This window comes from Lycium barbarum, chromosome 4 (assembly GCF_019175385.1).
Source record: "Lycium barbarum isolate Lr01 chromosome 4, ASM1917538v2, whole genome shotgun sequence".
In the NCBI taxonomy this organism is placed as follows: Eukaryota; Viridiplantae; Streptophyta; class Magnoliopsida; order Solanales; family Solanaceae; genus Lycium; species Lycium barbarum.
The window spans coordinates 108699136-108722938 of record NC_083340.1 but is presented as its reverse complement, the minus strand read 5'-3'; the positions used below and the strand labels follow the sequence as shown (position 1 = coordinate 108722938).

General features: G+C 37.2%; 1 protein-coding gene across 1 annotated transcript; it reads left to right on the top strand.

Annotated features, from left to right (window-relative positions):
* The first annotated feature begins 19118 nt into the window (after positions 1 to 19118).
* Positions 19119 to 23334, top strand: LOC132636212 (phospholipase D alpha 1-like). The gene is made up of 5 exons (XM_060352945.1): positions 19119 to 19172; positions 19282 to 19378; positions 20519 to 20590; positions 20712 to 22578; positions 22671 to 23334. Exons 2-5 carry the CDS (start codon positions 19289 to 19291, stop codon positions 23102 to 23104), a joined length of 2463 nt encoding a protein of 820 aa, XP_060208928.1. The 5' UTR covers positions 19119 to 19172; positions 19282 to 19288; the 3' UTR covers positions 23105 to 23334.
* Positions 23335 to 23803: the final 469 nt, after the last annotated feature.

Below are 23803 nucleotides of genomic sequence, written 5' to 3'. Positions count from 1 at the left end.
TTACGCCGTGATGTAAGCGAAGAATAAATAGCACACACAGATTTATAGTGGTTCACCCTCAATGTGAGAGCTACGTCCACGTTGCTGCTGCAGATCTTATTAAAGAAGAAATATTACAAGTGTTTACAACACTCAACCTCACAACCCCAATCCCAATTACACTCAAGAATTTTACCACAGAAAATTCTCTCAAAGACCTTCTCTTACTTAGGCCTTTCACTAAGAGTATTTCTCTTAGATTTCTCTCTCTCTTTGGGATGTGTTTAGCAAATGATCTTGATGATATCTTACAAATGAACCATAAGCTACCTATTTATAGGAATGAATTTCTTATGATGAGGTAAGCGCTTACATCACAACTATTATGAGGTAAGCGCTTACATCACGACTATGTGAACAAAAGAATTGACTTGTTTGGCCAATTCCACACCTAACAAATCTCCCACTTGAAGACTAATTTTAATTTGTCTTCACACTTTGATCGATGCAGCAGCTCTTTCCTACTTTCATACTTCGTGCAGGCCAACTGAAGTTGAGCATAGCTTCAGTTTGTCTATCGTCACTGCCTTTGTCAGCATGTCTGCTGGATTCTGACTCCCTGCGATCTTCTCAAGCACTAGCACTCCATCTTCCAAAGCTGATCTAATGAAATGGTACCGGAGTTGTATGTGCTTCGTTCGAGCATGGTAAACCGGGTTCTTTGCCAAATGAATGGCGCTTTGGCTATCACAATATAGCACACTTCCCTCGTGGTCCTGATCCAATTCCCGCATAAAAGATTGTAGCCACATCATTTCCTTTGTGGCCTCCGTCACAGCAACGTACTCAGCCTCACAACTAGAGAGAGCTACTATCTTTTGCAACTTGGAAACCCAAGAGATTGCAGTACCTCCGAAGGTGTAAACATACCCGGATGTGCTCTTTCTGCTATCAATATCACCACCGTTGTCAGCATCAACATACCCTTGCAATCCTGTTTTTGATTTTCGGAAATACAGAGCTGAACTCGAGCTGCCTTTCAGATATCTGAATATCCACTTCACAGCCTCCCAGTGTTGCTTTCCCGGATTGCTCATAAATCGGCTGACAACTCCCACTGCATGTGCAATGTCTGGCCTTGTACATATCATTGCATACATAAGACTACCGATTGCAGATGCATAAGGTATCTTGTCCATCTGCTTCTTCTCATCCTCGGTTGTCGGCGACTGATCCTTTGACAACCGAAAGTGTCCAGCCAAGGGAGTGCTGACTGGCTTGGCATCATGCATGTTAAACCTTTTGATAACTTTCCTCACATATTCTTCTTGTGAGAGTTTGATGCCCTCCTTGCTTCGGTCGATTCTCATCCCAAGGATTTGCTTTGCAGCTCCCAAATCCTTCATTGCAAACTCGTCCGATAACCCTTTTTTCAACCGATCAATCTCCTGTAGGTTTGCTCCTACGATTAGCATGTCGTCGACATAGAGTAGCAGTATCATGTACGAGTCTTCAAATTTTTTGAAGTAACAGCAGTGATCTGCCTCGCACCTTGAAAAATCAGCTTTCTTCATAAAGCTGTCAAACTTTAAATACCACTGTCTTGGAGCCTGTTTTAGTCCGTACAGACTCTTTTGAAGTTTGCACACCAGATTCTCCTTTCCTTTGATTTTGAATCCCTCCGGCTGTCGCATGTAGATTTCCTCGTCTAGATCACCGTGAAGAAATGCAGTTTTCACGTCCATCTGTTGCAGATGTAGATTTTCCTTTGCTACCAGCCCAAGAACAGTTCTGATAGTCACCATCTTGACTACGGGAGAGAAGATCTCCGTATAGTCAATGCCTTCTTTCTGTTGAAATCCCTTTGCAACCAGCCTTGCTTTATAACGCTTGCTTCCATTGGGTTCTTCCTTTATCCGATAAACCCATTTGTTTTGCAATGCCTTTTTATCCTTTGGCAACTCGGATAATTCCCATGTATGATTTGCCGATAGTGAATCCATTTCATCCTTCATTGCCAGCTCCCACTTAGTCGATTCATCGACTTGCATTGCTTCTTCATAACATTCCGGCTCCCCTCTATCAGTGAGTAGAATGTAGTTGAGGGATGGAGAGTACCTGTGAAGCGGCTTCCTGATCCTGGATGATCTACGCAGCTCTGTGATTGGCGTCTGTTCATTTGTTTCAGAATCAGCACTTTCATCAGCACCTTCTCGGATTTTTTGTTCCTCTGCCTCGGTTGTACCTGGCTGCGGCTCAGGTGCCGGAAAGTCCCTCAAATCGACTATTTCCGATTCCTTGTCCTGACATTCTGAATTCTTTTGCAGCTTGTCTTTGTACAGTACCTCTTCGTTAAAGACAACATTCCTGCTTCGGATGATCTTCCGATTTTGTTCATCCCAAAATCGGTACCCAAGCTCGGTGTCACCATAGCCAATGAAGTAACACTTCTTTGATTTTGGATCAAGCTTGCTTCTAGCCGTATCATCATTATGAACATATGATAAGCAACCGAACACTTTCAGAAATGAAAGATTTACCTTCTTGCCACTCCAGACTTCTTCTGGAATTCTGAAATCCAAGGGAACTGACGGTCCTCGGTTAATTAAGAAGGCCGCGGTATTGACTGCATCTGCCCAGAATGTCTTGGGCAGTCCAGAGTGTATTCTCATACTCCGAGCACGCTCGTTCAACGTTCGGTTCATTCTTTCGGCTACTCCATTCTGTTGCGGCGTTCCAGGAATAGTCTTCATCATCTTGATCCCATTATCGGCACAATACCGTTTGAAATCACCATCAGTGTATTCTCCGCCGTTGTCGGACCTCAAACACTTCAACTTGAGGTTTGTTTCATTCTCGACCATGGCTTTCCATCTTTTGAATACACTAAACACATCGGATTTATTTTTCATAAAATAAACCCATACCTTCCTGGTTGAATCATCAATGAAGGTCACGTAGTAGTGTGATCCTCCAAGGGAGGGTACAGTGGTAGGTCCCCACACGTCTGTGTGCACCAATTCCAGCTTTTCGACCTTCAACTCTCTGCCTGCACTTGAGAAGCTTACTCGCTTTTGTTTTCCGAGAATGCAGCTCTCACACGTATGAAGGTCCACCGTCTTCAGCTCCGGAATTAAGCCATTTGTCACCAACAGCTTCATCCCCTTCTGGCTGATATGCCCCAGCCGACAATGCCACAAATCTGTCTTCTTTGTGTTGTCAACCACAGCAACAGTATCACGACAGCTAGTCGTCATGTAGAGAGTGCCAATCTTCTTTCCTCGGCCAACTACCATAGCACCTTTCGCCACCTTCCAAGACCCATTACCAAAATTGAGATCATATCCCTCATCATCAAGCTGACCTACTGAGATCAGGTTTCGCATCAGCTTTGGAACATGTCTAACTTTTGTAATCTTCCACGAGGATCCATTTGACATCTTCAAATTAATGTCTCCCGTGCCAACAACATCTAGCGGCTCTCCATCGGCTAAATAAACTTTGCCGAGATTCCCAGCCACGTAGTTTGTCATTATATCATGATGTGGGGTGGTATGAAAGGACGCTCCTGAGTCAAGCACCCAAGAGTCTATCGGGCTGTCAACCGATAGCAACAACGCATCGCCAATGTCTTCCGTAGCAGCGTTGATTCCAGCCCCCTTGTTGTCCTCCTTCTTTGGCGCCCTGCAGTTCTTCTTGAAGTGACCTGGTTTTCCACAGTTCCAACACTCAAATGTTCGTCCTGGTCTGGATTGACCCCTGCCATTCCTTGACTTCGATCTGCCCCTATTTCGGTTGTAGTTTCTGTCATAATTTCTACTTCTGTTTTCAACATTAAAAGCAGAACTCGTCGATGCCTCTCCAGAATCTGTCCTGCGCACTTCCTCAGCAAGGATACGATCCCTAACATCGTTGAACTTTAGTTTGTCACTACCGACAGAATTACTAACCGCTGCTCTCATTGGCTCCCAGCTATTTGGTAGGGATGCCAACAAAATTAGAGCTTGCACTTCATCATCGAAATCAATTTTTACCGATGACAATTGATTTACAATGGTATTGAATTCATTTACGTGTGCAGCAACATGAGCATTTTCCATCATCGTTAGATGAAATAGTTTCTTCATGAGAAATACCTTATTATTTGCCGAAGGTTTCTCATACATGTCAGACAATACCTTCATCATATCTGCGGTGGTCTTCTCCTTTGCCACGTTGTGAGCAACGTTCTTCGACAGCGTCAGCCGAATGACTCCCAGAACTTGTCTGTCGAGGAGATTCCAATCTGCTTGCTTCATCTCCTCTGGTTTCGGACTCAGAGGTTCATGAAGCTTTCTGCCATATAAATAATCTTCAATTTGCATTCTCCAGAACGCAAAATCTGTACCATCGAATTTACCGATGCCGTGCGTCGTACCATCTTCGCCTCCCATCGTTTCTAAATCACAACACAACCTGTTGCTCTGATACCAGTTGTTAGGATTTGAATCCCAAATCCGACCTTTGTAAGCAGGTTCCCAGGAAAGATTGGAGGGTCACAGCTGGACCACTTAAATACCAACCTCCTTAGACAGAACCTACTTACGCTGTGATGTAAGCGAAGAATAAATAGCACACACAGATTTATAGTGGTTCACCCTCAATGTGAGAGCTACGTCCACGTTGCTGCTGCAGATCTTATTAAAGAAGAAATATTACAAGTGTTTACAACACTCAACCTCACAACCCCAATCCCAATTACACTCAAGAATTTTACCACAGAAAATTCTCTCAAAGACCTTCTCTTACTTAGGCCTTTCACTAAGAGTATTTCTCTTAGATTTCTCTCTCTCTTTGGGATGTGTTTAGCAAATGATCTTGATGATATCTTACAAATGAACCATAAGCTACCTATTTATAGGAATGAATTTCTTATGATGAGGTAAGCACTTACATCACAATTATTATGAGGTAAGCGCTTACATCACGACTATGTGAACAAAAGAATTGACTTGTTTGGCCAATTCCACACCTAACATGTTCTTCTTACGATTCGTTCACATAGAACTTAGGAAGAAGAGTAAAAAATTTATCTATCGTTTTAGAAGGAAAAGTCATGTTTTAAATTAAATAGAAAGAAAAATCAACTTAAACAAAATACACTACTAAAAAGATGTCCTTTCCTGAAGGACAAAACTGATGGAGGTCCGTCAGTAAAAAGGGAATATCGACACAAAATGGAGGGATATATATTTTCTGTCAGAAGATATCTCGGAACAAAAACAACCAATGAACTCTCTCAGAATTCATCGATAGCGTTCGTTGGTTAATTAATTTTTTTTTTAAAAGTCGGTATTTTGTTTTACAACTGGGGGAAAAAATTGAACAAAAGCTGACTCAATAGTCCCTAGATTTTTATAAATTATGAAAAGAAATGCACTAACTGTGAAACGAATCCAAGTCGGTATGACTTCAAAAATTTTACCACTCGACCACTTGTGCTCACTAATATAAGGCTCCTGCTTGTTTTATCTATAATCTTCTACTGTATTTTTGAATGAAACTAACTGCCAGATGTCTGTCGATCGGTTTTGGTTTTAAAAAAAAAAAACTGATGGATTCCCCTCGGTTTTTTATTTTAATTTTTTTTTTCATGCAATTTGGGTGAAATTAGCAGTTGGACGTCCGTTGATTTTCTTTCAAAAAATATTATAGTTTCCACGTAATTTTGTGCGAAATTAACTAAGTGTTAATTGTGCGAAAATAACTGACGGACTTTCCTTTGGACTTTCAAAAATAAATGAATTGATCGACTTTCCAATGATGTCTGTCATACGTCGGCCACCTTATTGTTTTCTCTCAAAAAACATGTCTTTTAGTACGTAGTGTTAACTCTTGTTTGAATTGTTAGAAACTTTATACACCTCACACAAGATCGCAAGTAAATCGTTAGACAGCAACATAAATTTTGAAGAATAGTAAGAGCACTTACCTTGGTCCATCATTATAAGAATCAATATTAGGAAGTCGTGATCTTCTAAGTCTTATTACGTTCTTTATGATACTTCTCTTAATGGAGCAGAGAGAAAAAGAATCGGTAACAGACTTAGGGATCACAACCAATATATAATAGTGAGACACCTCTTCGGAAGAGACATAACTCTTCAAATGTAACCTTTCAGAACAAACTCTTCAGTTATGAACCCGTCAATTATAACTGAAAAGTTAATTAGGTTTGTACGCATATAAAATTCATACCTTATAAAATACGAAAAAGGGCCAAATATACCCCTGTACTATTGGAAAAAGGCCAAATATATCCTTCGTGAAATTTTGGAGCCAAATATACCCCTTCTGTTATACTTTGGACCTAAATATACCCTTCATTTTAACGAAATACATGTGTCGTGTCATCTTTCTATTGACTTTTTTTTAACTATCTCCTAATTAATTAAAATTTAATCTATAACCTGGCTAAAAGACCCATAACCCATAAGCGCCCCTTCTTTCAAAGAGAGGAGGACGGGTTATTCACATTTCATTTGATGGTCAGAGGCGAATTGAAAGTTAAGCAGTGGGAATTCTAAAGATTCCCCGGGAGAAAATTAGAGATGTCTCCTACGTTACCCATAATATGTGAAAGTATCGATGTAATTTCATAGAGTCATTCGGTCTGAATGCTACATGAAGAACATAAGCCAGATGACGAAACGGGAAGACCCAGGATGTAGAAGATCATAACATGAGTGATTCAGCAGATTTGAATTCATATATATATCCACCCATGTGGTACTTCATTCTACGATATATATAAGATCTATCTGTATAGATATCATCATCTACATCCAGAAATTCGTATGCTTTGGAAGAAGCTTGTACAGTTTGGGAAGGGGTTTTGATTGATCAAAAGAAGAATCTACTTCAACCAATATGCCCTTAGGCACGGCTATACATAATATAGAAATCACACTTGGAAAGACTGGACAATTAACTAGAGCAACGGGTGCTGTAGCGAAACTGATTGCAAAAGAGGGGAAATCGGCCACATTAAAATATCTGAAAATTGAGGCAAGCTCCATCAATGGTAGTTGTTGATCACCCTCCGTCTTCGTCGTCGTTGATCGTCGGCGCTTTTTATAAAAACATGTATCTGAAAACACCATTTGGGACCAAAGACTCCAACTCCGAATCTCAAATGGGATCTCCGTCGGCGGTGTCGATCCAAAAATTGAGAGTTGTATTGAATCCATGGAAACTGAAACCTTAATTAGACCCAACACTAATCCAAAAAAGAAACAAACATCTCCGCTTCTAACCCTCCTTTTCCTCTTCACACTAATCCTCCTTTTCTTCCATGCCACTTCAAAAACTTCATTTCCCTTTCTCTTCTTCTAATCAATACCCATTATACCTCGACCCCCACAATGCAGTTCCACAAAGGGAAAGTTCTTGTCGTACTTGATCTTCAAGGTCTTCTCCATTCGCTGCACCTTAGGTTTTTTTTTAATTGAATAATTTTGCATTATATAAAAAGCGTCGATGACGACATTTCTCGGCTCGGATTTGGATTTGGATTTGGTCAAATGATCTGATAGCTACGACGACGGCGCGAGGGGAGACCCTCTTCTTGACCCTTTAGCAACAAGAAATTAATTATTATTTATTTAATTAATTAATTAATTAAAACGTCCAGATCTTGACCCGTTAGTAACCTGGATCCGCGTGTCTGACCCGCGACCCGTTTCTTTCCCGGATTATTTTAAAATTTCCCTCCTTTTTTTTAAACGAATTTTTGTGAAAGGTTGCAAACCTTTTCTGAAAAGTTGCAAACCTTTTCCCAAACAGTGCTTCAATGGTTATATATTTTCGTTGATCCTTAGAATTTTTACTTACGAAATTTTTTGATATTCTTCTTCTTCTTTCTCCGCACTTCTTAAAAACTCTCGTGTGATATACTACCTTCGAGTGGTTCGTAGTCATCAGAATTCGTTGTACCGCTATTTTGGTGAGTAAATCGTTCTATCCTGGGAGGAAAGATTCCAATACCTCGGGTAGATTGAGGGGAATAATTTCCTTAAGGACACACTGTGAATTCAGTGGGCTCGATTTGATTTTCCATATAATTTAACATACTGTTCATATTATTTTTCAGTTTCTGTTAATTTCGTTTTCTCCAATTTTACAAAAACTGGACATATTCTGTTTTCTGTTTCAGGAATTATTCTAAGTTACTGGTTCAAAGTATTTTTTTTTACAATACAGAATTAATAACAATCTTAAGGAAATTAGTGTTTATATATTTATATTAATCTGTATTCTGTTTTGGAGACTAAAACCTTCTAGTTTTCTACTCCGTTGGAATTTTTGTAGTCCAACTTGAAGAAAATAAAAACTTCGTTGGATTATTAAAGTTCATAACAGTGAAGCGATTTGAAGAACATAAAAACTTCATCGTGAAACAGATTCTGAATCAATTTGAAAAATATGTATCTTCTCTGTTTACTGTTTTGTTTCATTTGCCATTTATTAAACAGTTTGTCAATTATTGACAGTGAAGAATGAAAACAGAAAATGATGTTAATGCTCCTAATGGAACTGCGACAGTTGGTGCGACTGTTGGGGTGACAAATGTTGCGTCGTCAAGCCGTCCAAACGCTGCACACGCGATGGCACCGGCAGTGAAACTGGGGAAGTTTTTTGGTATCAACTTCAAAGAATGGCAGAAAAGAATGTTCTTCTGGCTGACCACTCTAGGCATGCAGAAGTTCACAAACGAAAATCCTCCTGTTACTGAAGAAGGAATGCCTGAAAACAAGCGCTTTATGATTACTGAGGCTTGGAAGCATGCAAATTTTTTGTGCAAAGGATACATCCTTAGTGCATTAGATGATGATCTGTTTAATGTCTACAGTTCTGCCAAAACTTCAAAAGAATCATGGCTTACACTCGAAAACAAGTATAAAACTGAAGATGCATGCTTGAAAAAATTCGTGGTTGTCAAGTTTCTTGACTACAAGATGACAGATAGTAAAACTGTTGGAACCCAAGTTCAAGAACTCCAAGTCTTTATCCATGACCTTATTGATGAAGGTATGGTGATCAACGAGGCATTTCAAGTGGCTGCTGTGATTGACAAGTTGCCTCCTTCATGGAGAGACTTCAAGAACTATCTGAAACACAAGTGTAAGAAAATGTCGCTGGAAGATCTTGTGATTCGCTTGAAGATTGATGAAGATAATAAAGTTGCTGAAAAGAAGTTGCGTGGAAATTCAACGATTGTGGGAGCGAACATCGTTGAAGAAGCTGCTCCAAAGAATAAGAAAAGGAAGAAACCTTTTGGAAAGAGTAAGGAGCAGAACAAGAAAAAATTCAAGGGAAACTGCTATAATGGTGGGAAAGCTGGCCACAAAGCCCCAGATTGTCGTCTCCCGAAAAAGGGACAAGCCAACATGGTGGAGAAGAATTATGACATTGGCGATCTGTGCGCAATGCTCTCGGAATGTAACTTAGGTGGAAATCCGAAGGAGTGGTAGATTGACTCTGGAGCCACTCGACTGTTTGTGCTGTCAAAGAAGAATTTGCTACTTACTCCACTGCTGGTCCCGAAGAAGAGCTTTCCATGGGAAATACTGCAACAACCAAGATTGAGGGTTATGGGAAGATATTCCTGAAGATGACGTCTAGCAAGGTGGTGACAGTCAACAACGCTCTTCATGTTCCTACTATTAGGAAGAATTTAGTTTCTACCTCCCTACTTGTTAAGAATGGGTTCAAATGTGTTTATGTATCTGAGAAAGTAGTTATTAGCAAAAACGAAATGTATGTTGGAAAGGGCTACCTCACAGAGGGCCTTTTCAAACTAAATGTAATGGTTGTTGACAATATAATAAAGTTCCAGCTTCTTCTTATTTATTGGAGTCAAATGACTTATAGCATGTTCGTTTAGGACATGTCAATTACAAAACCTTGCAAAAATTGATTAATTTAGAAGTATTGCCAAAATTTGAGTGTAATAAATCAAAATGTGAAATTTGCGTTGAATCTAAGTTTGTTAAACATCCATATAAGTCTATGGATAGGAGTTCAAATCCTTTAGACTTAATCCACACAGACATATGTGATATGAAGTCAATACCATCTCGCGGTGGGAAAAAAGTATTTTATAACTTTTATTGACGATTGCACTCGATATTGTTATGTATATTTGCTTAATAGTAAGGATGAAGCAATTGATGCAATTAAGCAATACAGGAAAGAAGTGGAAAATCAATTGAATAAAAAGATAAAAATGATTAGAAGTGATAGGGTGGAGAATACGAATCTCCTTTTGCAGAGATATGTTTAGAATATAGAATTATTCATCAAACTACTGCCTCCTACACACCAAAATCAAATGGAATTGTGAAAAGGAAAAACCGAACATTAAAGAAAATGATGAATGCTTTATTAATGAGTTCCGGTTTACCGCAGAGTTTGTGGGGGAAGCTATCCTTACAGCTAATCGAATACTCAACAGGGTGCCCCATAGCAAAACACAATCTATTCCATATGAACTATGGAAAGGAAGAAAACCCAACTTGAAATATTTCAAAGTGTGGGGGTGTTTAGCAAAGGTCCAAGTTCCTTTACCCAAAAGGGTAAAAATCGGACCAAAAATTGTGGATTGTGTTTTCATTGGCTATGCTACAAACAGCAAAGCTTGTCGGTTTTTGTTTCACAAATCGAACAATCCCGAAATTCATGTTAATATGGTAATTGAATCAGATAATGCTGAATTCTTTGAAAACATTTATCCGTATAAAACTGAATGTGAGTCGTTAAGTGAAAGATCCAAACGACCGCGGGAAGAACCAAAGGAAAGTACACCAAGTGAAGAGGATCCAAGGCGTAGAAAACGTCAAAGGACATCTACTTCTTTTGGACCAGATTTTGTGACATTTTTGCTTGAAAATGAGCCTCAAACATTTAAAGCAACGATGTCTTATTCTGATTCAACATTTTGGAAAGAGGCAGTCAATAGTGAGATTGAATCAATTTTGAACAACCATACATGGGAATTGGTTGATCTTCCTCCTGGAAATAAACCTTTAGGATCAAAATGGATCTTTAAAAGGAAAGTGAAAGCTGATGGCACTATTGAAAAATATAAGGCACGACTTGTGGTCAAAGGTTATAGACAAAAAGAAGGCCTGGACTACTTTGACACATACTCGCCAGTAACAAGGATAACATTTATTCGGGTGTTAGTGGCACTTGCGGCCGTACATAGTCTTGAAATCCATCAAATGGATGTCAAGACAACTTTCTTAAATGGAGAATTGGAGGAAGAAATTTACATGGAACAACCTGAGGGTTTTGTGGTTCCTGGTAAAGAAAAGAAAGTGTGCAAACTTGTTAAGTCACTTTATGGACTTAAACAAACACCCAAACAATGGCATGCGAAATTTGACCAAACAATGTTGACAAATGGATTTAAGATTAATGAGTGTGACAAATGTGTTTACATTAAAAATACTTCAAATCATGAAGTCATTGTTTGTTTATATGTTGATGACATGTTGATAATGAGCACAGATATTGCTGATGTAAATGCTACGAAGCGTATGCTTGCTAGCAAATTTGACATGAAAGACTTAGGAGTTGCTGATTTGATCTTAGGAATTACGATCCATAGAACTCCACAAGGTCTAGCATTATCACAGTCACATTATATTGAAAGGGTACTTGACAAGTTCAAGTATTTAAATTTCAATGTTGCAAAGACTCCAATTGATGTAAGTTTTGCACTTCAAAAGAATGAAGGTGAAAGTGACTCACAATTAGACTATGCATGAGTTTTGGGAAGTTGATGTATATTATGAATTGTACACGACCAGATATAGCATGTGCTATTAGCAAGCTGAGTCAATTCACGAGTAATCCCAATCAAACTCATTGGATGGCAATGAGACGAGTCTTGGTGTATTTGAAACACACCCAAAACTATGCTTTGCATTATAATAAATATCCCACGGTAATTGAGGGATATAGTGATGCAAACTGGATCACCGGATCATCTGAAGTTAAATCCACGAGTGGATATGTTTTCATCATTGGTGGAGGAGCAGTGTCTTGGAAATCATCAAAACAGATATGCATCGCCCGCTCTATAATGGAATTTGAATTTATAGCTTTAGACAAGGCTGGTGAAGAAGCTGAATGGCTCCAAAATTTCTTAGAAGATATTCCATTTTGGCCCAAACCTTTGGCACCTATCTGTATACATTGTGATAGCCAAGCGACAATAGGTAGGGCAGAGAGCATTATGTATAACGGAAAATCGCGTCACATTCGACGGCGACACAATACCGTTAGACAACTACTTTCTAGTGGTGTTATCACTATTAACTACGTAAAGTCAAGAGATAATGTGTCGGATCCGCTGACAAAAGGCCTATCTAGAGAGGTTGTTGAAAGATCATCGAGGGGAATGAGGTTAAGGCCTAGGACAAGTCATCATGGCGGTAACTCTACCTAGTAGACTGGAGATCCCAAGAGCTAGGTTCAAAGAGATCAAACAAAGTTATGAATGATGGTTCAACATTGTCAAATAACTCAACTCATTCTCGTGATGAAGACAATGTTCAGAAACAAAGATAAAACCTTAAGGATTTTTAATGAGTTAATAAAACATTAAAGTTTTTTAATGATTGTCTAAGTCTGGCAGAACATGACCAGATAGTGTGTCTATAGGACTACACGTTTAGAAATCACCTATGTGAGTGTAAAGTATAAGCCGCTTCAAGGGGAATGTTAGTAAAGGCCCATTCTCTATGCATTCACGAAACCAGGCGGTGTTCATGGCTGAAACGAACACAACCGTAAGAACCATAGACGGTTGAGGGTTAATTGTGTGACTTATATTGTCTAGGTATATAACAAAGTTCGACGGTTCAAAGATATCACATCTACTGAGTGATCGAGTATATCCGATATAAGTTCACTACGGAACGTTCAAAGGGAAACCTACTTATCCAGATGCAACTAATCTTCACTTGTATATCACACACTTGTCCGTGCATTCCTTTATCTTATAGTCATTCCCAATTCATGTGGGGGATTGTTGGGTTTAATTGATAGGTTGAATGGGAAATAGAGGGAAAAGAAGTGGAGGGAAAATGAGTTATTCCCTTTTGCGTTATGAAATAAGCATTTTTCCCTCATAGGTGGTGGAAAAAAAAGTTCTCCTACTTAAAAGTAGAAACACTCCTTGTTGTTGTTAAAGAGTCAAGAAGAGGGTCTCCCCTCGCGCCGTCGTCGTCGCTCGGCTCGGCTTCAGATTTGAATTTGAATTTGGTCTTGGTCAAATGATCTGATTGATTGATAATCTTTTGGGGCCAAATTTCCTTTAATTTTGATTATTTAATTAATTATTATTTATTTAATTAACCCGGATCCGCGTGTCTGACCCGCGACCCGTTTCTTTCCCGGATTATTTTAAAATTTCCCTCCTTTTTTAAACGAAATTTTTGTGAAAGGCTGCAAACCTTTTCCCAAACAGTGCTTCAATGGCTATATATTTTCGTTGATCCTCAGAATTTTTACTTACGAAATTTTCTGATATTCTTCTTCTTCTTTCTCCGCACTTCTTAAAAACTCTCGTGTGATATACTACCTTCGAGTGGTTCGTAGTCATCAGAATTCGTTGTTCGTAGTCATCAGAATTCGTTGTACCGCTAATTTGGTGAGTAAATCGTTCTATCTTGGGAGGAAAGATTTCAATACCTCGGGTACATGAAGAGAATAATTTCCTTAAGGACACACTGTGAATTCAGTGGGTTCGATTTGATTTTCCATATAATTTAACATACTGTTCTTATTATTTTTCAGTTTCTGTTAATTTCGTTTTCTCTAGTTTTACAGAAACTGGACAGATTCTGTTTTCTGTTTCAGGAATTATTCTAAGTTACTGGTTCAAAGTATTTTTTACAATACAGAATTAATAACAATCTTAAGGAAATTAGTGTTTATATATTTATATTAATCTGTATTCTGTTTTGGAGACTAAAACCTTCTAGTTTTCTACTCCGTTGGAATTTTTGTAGTCCAACTTGAAGAACATAAAAAATTTGTTGGATTATTAAAGTTCATAACAGTGAAGCGATTTGAAGAACATAAAAACTTCATTGTGAAACAGATTCTGAATCAATTTGAAATATATATATCTTCTCTGTTTACTGTTCTGTTTCATTTGCCATTTATTAAACAGTTTGTCAATTATTCTAAGTTACTGGTTCAAAGTTTTTTTTGCAATACAAAATTAATAACAAACTTTACATACTTATTCAAAAGTGATATATTTATTCAAACCCTTTCCATTGTAAAATACATTCAACAGTAGTAAAAGTTTAATAGGTAAAATTCCTTCCCAGCAAGCAGAGCAAAAGCATTGGGATTGAATGGCGGCACTTTAAGATAACAATATTTACCTATTTCCAGATACCAGAAAAGAATCTAGAATTTATTCGAAAATGCATGACGACGAACCGCTAAGTAGAAGAAGCTAGCCAAGTTCCAGAACGTTTGAAGCTTGAAAAATTATTTCTTACAAGGTTCATAATGTTTGATACTTTGAAGAATTACTTGAGCGATGATCTTGAGGAAAACCTACGCTAAACATCATAATCGTAATTAACTTTGGAAAAGAATATAATTTAATTACGGAATAATTTGGGTTAGAATCCCAGTAGGATTCAATTTGCCGTTGATATTCTTTTTCTATAAATTATAGCTGAATTAAACAAGGTAATATTACTTAAACAAGTTACTGTGGTTAAATGTGTAGAAAGTTTTTCGATGCAAAATTTAAACTCCTTTCCAAAAGAGACAACATTTTGAGTAGGAAAAACTCAATTGGACACTAGTCACTAAAAAGACGGGGAAATTCAAATGTATGATACTTACCATTCGAATTGTAATGATTTGAGCGTGATATCATTATATGCTTTTACAATTTAAATTATACTATTACCGTAACTTTAACTCGTTACAGCAGGTTAGTTACCTTTTATTTCAGGTTATCAATCAATAGGTTATCAATCAATACTTATTGATGGAGATAATGAGCATTTTAATATTATATTAAAGTGCCATATTCATTATCTTTTTAATGACCATAAAGATGTAATCATTTTCACACGTTTTGGTGCCATAACATGGCAATTACTTTTGTCCTTCCACTATCTCATTACTCATATTAATTATGAATGAATGTGGTCTTATTTTCCTTTGTAACCTCCTACTCATAATTCACTCATATTCTTCATATTTATTTAATACCCCACTCTTATCCTAATCAATTCAAGGATAATGTTAATAACTATAAATAGTTAGTCATCCTAACTTTATGGTGGAGGAAAAATATTGGAGAGTTCTTGAAAAAGTGAAGATAAAGAGAGTATTTTGTTTATGTTGAAGGAAGGTGTTTTATGGTGGAGTTTTGGACTCTTCAACTAGTCCGGAGTTGTTTGAGTCACACGATGTTGACGGGCTGTTGTATCCTGGAGGGGAAAAGTCAGAGCATTACTATTTGACCGGTGAAGATTATGCCGCAGTAGGCTTGAATCTCCTTAAAGAGAGCGAGTTATCCGCGTCTCGGCCTGAAGAATATTTATTTACTTTGTTCTTCATTTTGTTCATTTTATTTTTTCAACTGTAATTTATTGTAATTTGTGGTATATTCACCAACAATTTTAAGGAGATTCATCTTTGTTACAGTTTGAAAAATCGTGGATATCAAGATAGGAGATGTCAACATCATTCCGCTTTGACGTCGCTAGATCTCTTTAAGAGATGGAAGGGTAATTTTTTTTTTTTTTGGCTCAACTCAAGCGGAGGAAAGGTAAAAAACCTTTTACCTATATTTTTATGAATAAAGTGATACTACTTTTCAAGAGTATAAATTGTTATTTAAATTCTTAAAATAGTGGGGGTTAAAGAAATGAGACAAATATTTATGATGAAAAGTGATTTCTGCATCTTTGAGAATGTTTTAAAAGTGTAGCAAGTGCATGTAATAATTTTGAAAAATTCACATGGTATTTTCTCCTCAATGTTTGATCATCTGTCGATCTTTGGCTCTAACATTGGTGTTGTTAAATTAAATTGAAAATATGTGTAGCAACCATTTTGACGTAAGAAATTTGAATGAGGCAAATATAATTCTTGGAATGAAAAATATAAAAAAGATGTGATAAAACTTTTCTTATCAGTCACATTATGTTGAGCAAATTGTGGAAGTACAATTTTGTGGATTGTACATGTGTTGTAACTCCTTTTGATTAAGTGTTTATTTATTTCCAATTCAAAGTGAAAAATTGTGATAAATAAAAAAATGAGTATGCTAGCCTAAATATGAAATATGTAACTAACTGCACATGGCCTGATATTGTGTATGCAGTAGAAGTACTTAGCATGTACAAGCAAAACATTATATTTACTTGGTAAGAAAGTTGGTGGCTTGTTATATAAAAAATATCATGTTGTACTCAAAGGCTTTTTTGATGCAGATGAGAATATTTGGTGTTGTTTGTTGGAAATAAAAAATTATTATTGTAACTCTACCATGAAGGTTGAGTTTATTACTTTAACATCAGCCAGTGAAGAAGAGAATTGGTGGAAAATTTATTACTTCAAATATCTTATTTTGAGAAACCAATTCCTCTAATATTAACTTATGTAAAAGCACCACTGTTACTGGTAGAGTTCAATATCGTTATCACAACGATAAGTTCAGACCCATGAGGAGAACATATAATAGTGTGAGATTATTTGTGAAAAGTGGTATACTATAAACATTGATTGTGTAATTTCTTATAATCTTGCAGATTTATAGACAAAGGCCTTTGCAAGAGAAAGGGTCTGAAGCACATCGAGGGGGATGGGATTAAAGCCCAATTTTTTTTAAGTCATGTATGAGGAAACCCAACCTGGGGACTAGAGATCCTATAACCAGGTTCAATGGGAAAAACAAATCATATGATGACTTGTTGTGAAAAAAATGCACTATTTTATTTATTCCCTTCCTATGGTGTGAGTGCATTATTCTGTAACGATTTGTGGAGGTTGAGTTTATAAACTCTTAATGAAATTTTGTAGCTCGTATGAGTATGGTGTTAAAGTTACAGAAGCACCCTTGACAGATTTCACCTATGTGAGTGTGGAGGTAGGCCGCGCTTCCTATGAGAATTGGGCTTATTCTCAAAAGCACTCATGAAAATCGGGATAGCACAAGGCCGTAATGTGCTCACTATTAAAGCTTATGTCAACACCTTGATTATTATGTATAAGCAGTGATACTTTATTTCCCTTAATCAATCATAGTTCAATGCGGAGCACACTACTGACTCTAGAGTAGAGATTACTGTTTTACTAAGTGGAGGTTCAATGTAGAGCATACCTTCATTATGCATAATAGTCTTCCTTCAACTAAGTTGGTGATAACTCTCTTATTATAATATTAAAATGAGTGGGACATTGATGGAGATAATGAGCATTTTAATATTATATTAAAGTGCCGTATCCATTCTCTTTTTAATGACCATAAAGATGTAACGATTTTCACATGTTTTGGTGCCATAACATGGCAATTACTTTTGTCCTTCCACTATCTCATTACTCATATGAATTATGGATGAATGTGGTCTTATTTTTCTTTGTAACCTCCTACTCATAATTCACTCATATTCTCCATGTTTACATCTATTTAATACCTCACTCTTATCCTATTCAATTCAAGGATGATGTTGTTAACTATGAATAGCTAGTCATCCTAACCTTGTGGTGGAGGAAAAATATTGGAGAGTTCTTGAAAAAGTAAAGATAAAAGAGAGTTTTTTTTTTTTTTTATGTTGAAGGAAGGTGTTTTATGGTGGAGCTTTGGACTCTTCAACTAGTCCGGAGTTGTTTGAGTCACACGATGTTGACGGGCTGTTGTATCCTGGAAGGGACAAGTCAGAGCATTACTGCTGGACCGGTAAAGATTATGCCGCAGTGGGTTTGAATCTCCTTAAAGAGAGCGAGATATCCGTGTCACAGCCTGAAGAATATTTATTTACTTTGTTCTTCATTTTGTTCATTTTATTTTTCAACTGTAATTTATTGTAATTGTGGTATATTCACCAACACTTATAAATAGAGATGCTTATAATTATCTTATAGTTGGCTTGATGATGTAATTACTTTTTACACGTTAGTGCATCGAACTTCGATTTTGTAAGAATTTAAGTTATATGCATTAACGTGTAAAAAGTTTTTACACCATCAATGTAATTTCCCTTTAATCATACCATGTTATTTACCGTTTATTTTAGGATACCTATCAATGTTATTAAATAGAATTACATGTGTATATAACTTAAACTCGATATATAATGTGTCAGAAATACTTCAGCCTACGAAAAAGGAGAGAAGCGAAATTGACATTAATTATAAATAACCGCCTACGAAAAAAGAGAGAAGAGAAATTGACATTATAAATAGCCGCCTACGAAAAAAGAGAGAAGAGAAATTGACATTATAAATAGCCACCTACGAAAAAAGAGAGAAGAGAAATTGATATAAATAGCCGCTCATCAAAATAATAGTCAGCAAATGTATATTTTTTACATATTAATGTATATTATACATATATAGTAGTATATTTTTTTTTTATATTTAACTAGTGAATGTAATTATTTTAGCCGACTGGCCAAATGTGTAACTTGCCAAAATAAAACAAAGCATCGCTTTTCGTAGTGTCGTTTGGGCCGAGTTGTAAACAATTTAATAAAGTTTTAGCCCGTAGAGCGTTAGCTTTTTGGGTTTGCGTTAGCATTTTGACCTCCTTTAGCTCTCTGTTCTTTCAAGTTGTGTTAGCAACAATTCCCTCAAGAAAATCTCTATGGACACGCAATACATGAGACAGATAACCAAGAAAATGCAAAGCTTTACAAACATGAATGTTCATGCTATAGTCTGTAAGTTTTCAGCGATAACCCCATAATGGTAGCTTAGACATTCAAAGCAAAAGATAATTCTTTCTTCAGAATAGGTGATTCCTCCTGAAGAGGTTGCTTCAGCTGTGTTACATGATTTTTTAGTAAAACCTTTTTTTCTTCTTTATATAAAGTCTTTAACTGTATAGCTTTCTTCAGACAAATTCTCATCCCCTTCACGACAAAAGCTACCTTTTTGAGGTTCTTTGTCTTTATCTTTGCTTTCTTCATTTTGCAGACTTGTGTGCTTTCTTTTGATCTAATTTGATCACTTGCTTTATTTTTATTTCTCCTATGAAATATTGCTTAGGTGAAAAATGGGACCACGTTTGCTGCATGGGACTCTTCATGCTACCATATATGAAATTGATAGGATAAGGGGTGGTTGCGGTGATTGTTGTGGCCCGGTAACATTCTCACACTACTTCATCATCTCTCTTTCGTTATATCAGGAACAACTTTTTCTTCTCCTAAGTTCTGTAAATGCATTTTCTGTTTTATATCTCTGCAGTAGGATTAGTCATATGCATATCTAGGGCGGGTTCTATGAGTTTAACTGAATTCATTGCTTTCTACTTGAACTATGTAAACATATACAAAAAGAGCTTTAAATTTATTCATACCATCATAATCATTCTGATCCCACTAACTCTAGATACTAAATTCGCCTCTGTAATTAGACATTAATGCAACGCGAAAAAGAGAGGAAGAAATAGAAAAATTGACAAGTTAATTCGTGTACTAATAGTCGTTGCTCATTGCACATGGCTAAGAGGCATATTTGTAGTAAAATTGTTAAACGATGATTCAATGTTAATGAACCCATTCAATCTTTTACTATGCTTTCACATGAGCTAGATGCATAACGGTTATGAGTATAACTGCTTGTGGTCTATTCCAAAGTACCAAAAGTTTTCGAGGCTAAAACCTCTTACAGGACCTAAGGAAGGGCTTATAGTCGCATCCATAGAAGAATCACCATTAGGTGAGGTTAGGGCTTTCATTGTAGCAAATAAGAAAGATACAGCATGCCACACTCACGAGAGATATTGTCGATAACACTTTTTTGCAGTGGTGGAATAACATTTTGTCTACTCAGAAGGGCTATATGCCTTAATATTTATTCAATAGTATAACAGTTCAAGTTATGGAAATGACAGTAAATAGCTATGTCACACAAGATCTTGTTGCTTTATTTTCCCACGGAGCAGAAGCAATATATAGCTACGGGTTATTAAGTTGGTACTAATACGCTAGTGAAACTAATAATTCTGATAGTTCTCTACTTAGCTTGTGGTTTAAAATAGTATATCAGCAGGTGCCCAGAACACAAACAAAAATTACTAAAACCTAAAACCAATGAACTGTGAAGCCTAGCGCATGCTGATTAAGGCGGAGGTTGCATGAACTAATTAAGTTTGGGGCTTAGAACAAATGACTGCTCAATATACTGGTGGTACATATGTATGTGCTGATTTCTGTTATTTGATTTTTGAACCACTTTATAGCCTCTAGCGTTTTTCTAATCTCCATATCTTTAATTGTAGACTGCATCTCCTCACAAAGCATCAAAAAGACTTTTGAACAATGTCAAGAAATTGTTCTTTTGCGCGCCACAGGTATTATTTTTAATACAATTGGTTTTTTGCTGCAGTTTTTACTCTTGTATTGACTTGTCAGCTTCAGTTCTGTCCATTATCCGCTTTAAACTTTTCACAATCTGTGTTAAATATGATGCAGGTTTCTGCTACAAAACTCTATTCAACCATAGATTTAGATAAGGCTAGAGTTGGGCGGACCAGAATCGTAGAAAATGAGCCTTCCAACCCTCATTGGAATGAAACATTTCGTTTATACTGTGCACATGAGATTTCTAACATCATTTTTACAGTAAAAGATGAGAATCCTATTAGTGCAACACTAATTGGAAGAGCTTATCTCCCTGTTGAGGAAGTCTTGAATAGATATGTAGTCGACAGATGGGTACCAATATTGGATGACGATGGGCATCCCATAAGTGGTCGTTCAAAAATCCATGTAAGGTTGCAGTTCTTTAGTGTAAAGCAAGACAGTAATTGGTCTAGAGGAATTAGCTCCCCCGCATTTGGAGGAATCCCTTATACCTTCTTCAAGGAGAGACAAGGGTGTCAAGTTACACTCTACCCTGATGCAGACATCTCAGATGATGATATCACAAATTATCTCGAGTCTCAAGGACTTTTTGAACCTCAGAGTTGCTGGGAAGACATTTTTGATGCCATCACCAATGCAAATCACTTAATTTATATAGCAGGCTGGTCTGTATGTACTAAAATTACCTTGATAAGAAACCCAAAGAGGCAAAACAGAGGAGGAGACCTTACTCTTGGGGAGCTGCTGAAAAAGAAGGCAAGTGAGGGAGTTAATGTTCTCTTGCTAGTTTGGGATGATAGAACTTCAGATGAGGTGCTAAAAAGAGAAGGACTAATGTCAACTCACGACCAAGAAACTGCAGATTATTTTAAGAACACAGATGTCCATTGTTGTTTGTGTCCACGCAACCCTGATAGTGGAAAGAGTGTAATTCAGGGGTTTCAGGTTGGTACAATGTTTACTCACCATCAAAAGACTATTGTGGTAGACACTGAAATTCCAGGAGGTCTGTCACAGAAAAGAATGATAGTAAGCTTTCTTGGTGGTATTGATCTTTGTGATGGTCGATATGATACTCGGGAACACTCGTTATTCAGGACATTGGACACTATCCATAAGCAAGATTTCCATCAGCCTAACTTTCCAGGCGCTTCAATCGAGAAAGGTGGTCCAAGAGAGCCCTGGCATGACATTCATTGCAGGCTAGAAGGGCCTGTTGCCTGGGATGTTCTGTATAATTTTGAGCAAAGGTGGAGGAAGCAGATTGGAAATAGATTTATCTATTCAATGAGTGAGCTTGATAAATTCATTATTCACCCAACAGAAGTTACAGCATCGAGGGATAGAGAAACCTGGAATGTTCAAATATTTCGATCCATTGATGGTGGTGCTGTAGTTGACTTCCCTGGAAAACCAGAAGAAGCTGCTGAGGTAGGCCTTGTTACTGGGAAGAATAACGTCATTGATCAAAGCATCCATGACGCATACATTAGTGCCATTCGTCGAGCTAAGGATTTCATTTACATTGAAAACCAATACTTTGTTGGAAGCTGCTATGGTTGGAAGCCAGCAGAAGATATCAAGCTCGAGGACATCGGAGCTTTGCATCTTATCCCAAAGGAGCTCTCACTGAAGATTGTGAGCAAGATTCAAGCAGGGGAGAGATTTACGGTCTATGTTGTTCTTCCAATGTGGCCAGAAGGTATACCTGAAAGTGACTCGGTTCAGGCAATTTTAGATTGGCAAAGAAGGACAATGGAAATGATGTACAGAGACATATGCAATGCCCTTAAGGCTAAGGGAATTACTACTGCCGATCCTAGAGATTACTTGACATTTTTCTGCCTTGGCAACCGAGAAGTCGAAAAGCCTGGAGAATACAAACCTCCACAGAAACCAGATCCTGATACTGATTATGCAAGAGCTCAAGAGTTCAGGCGCTTTATGATCTACGTTCATTCAAAAATGATGATTGGTGAGTGAATAATATATATACCAGTTTTAGCTCTATTTACTATTAGTGGAATTTGATCAAACTAATGCTTGCTTCTTTTTTTTCTTGCACAGTTGATGATGAATACATCATAATTGGATCTGCCAACATCAATCAGAGGTCAATGGATGGTGCAAGAGATTCTGAGATTGCTATGGGTGGGTACCAACCATATCACCTTGCAGCTAATCAACCAGCTAGAGGGAAAATATCTGGTTTTCGAATGTCCTTATGGTGTGAGCATCTAAACTATGCAGATGACTCCTTCGTCGATCCTTCGAGTCTAGAATGTGTTAGGAAAGTAAATGGCATGGCTGATGAAAGCTGGAAACATTATTCTAGTGATACATTTGATCTTGATCTTCCAGGCCACCTTCTTTGCTACCCTGTAAATATTTCAAACACTGGACAGATTACATCACTTCCTGGATTCAAGTTCTTCCCAGACACGAAGGCTGCTGTTCTTGGCACCAAATCACAGTATCTCCCACCTATCCTCACTACATGATGTACAATTGTAACATGGTACCAACCAACATTAACTACTTACCAAAAATTACAAGTACTCAAGTTATGACGGTGGTTTATGTGTTGCTAGCATTTTAGCAACGTATAAACCTTTGGTTCATGTTATCTCAAGATTACACTTTAGAAAAATAGAATCACATGTTTGGTCCCAAGACAGTGTGGACTAGAATTGGGGAGAAGGGGAGTATAATACATATGAAGAATTTGACATCTTATGATTTGATATTGGAGATTTGTGAATTTTAAACTTCTTACCTCATTTAGAACATCAATTGGTCAAAGGGGAATGAATTAATAGAATTTACTCATTTTTTAAGCATGGAATAATTGTCCTGGTAAACCATCTTCATTTTTTTTTTTTTTTTTTTTTTTTTTTTTTGTGGAGAAAGATAAATTAATAGGACAATTATTCCCTTTAACAAGCCTTTTCGTATTTCCACTTGGAAGCTAAAGGTAGAAAAAATAAAGCTTTTTCTCTTGCTCGATATGCGTAATTAAGAAAACAGAGATATTATCTTTATCTAGAATCCAAGAATTTAGATCAAGAAGAAATACATTATTTTGCTTTTCTTTCTTGTTTTCCAATTTCCACTCAAATCAAGCAAACAAAGTACTACCCATTATTTTCCTTCACTTCCACTACTGTTTTGCCTCGTCTTAGACTCTTAGGAGCCGTTTG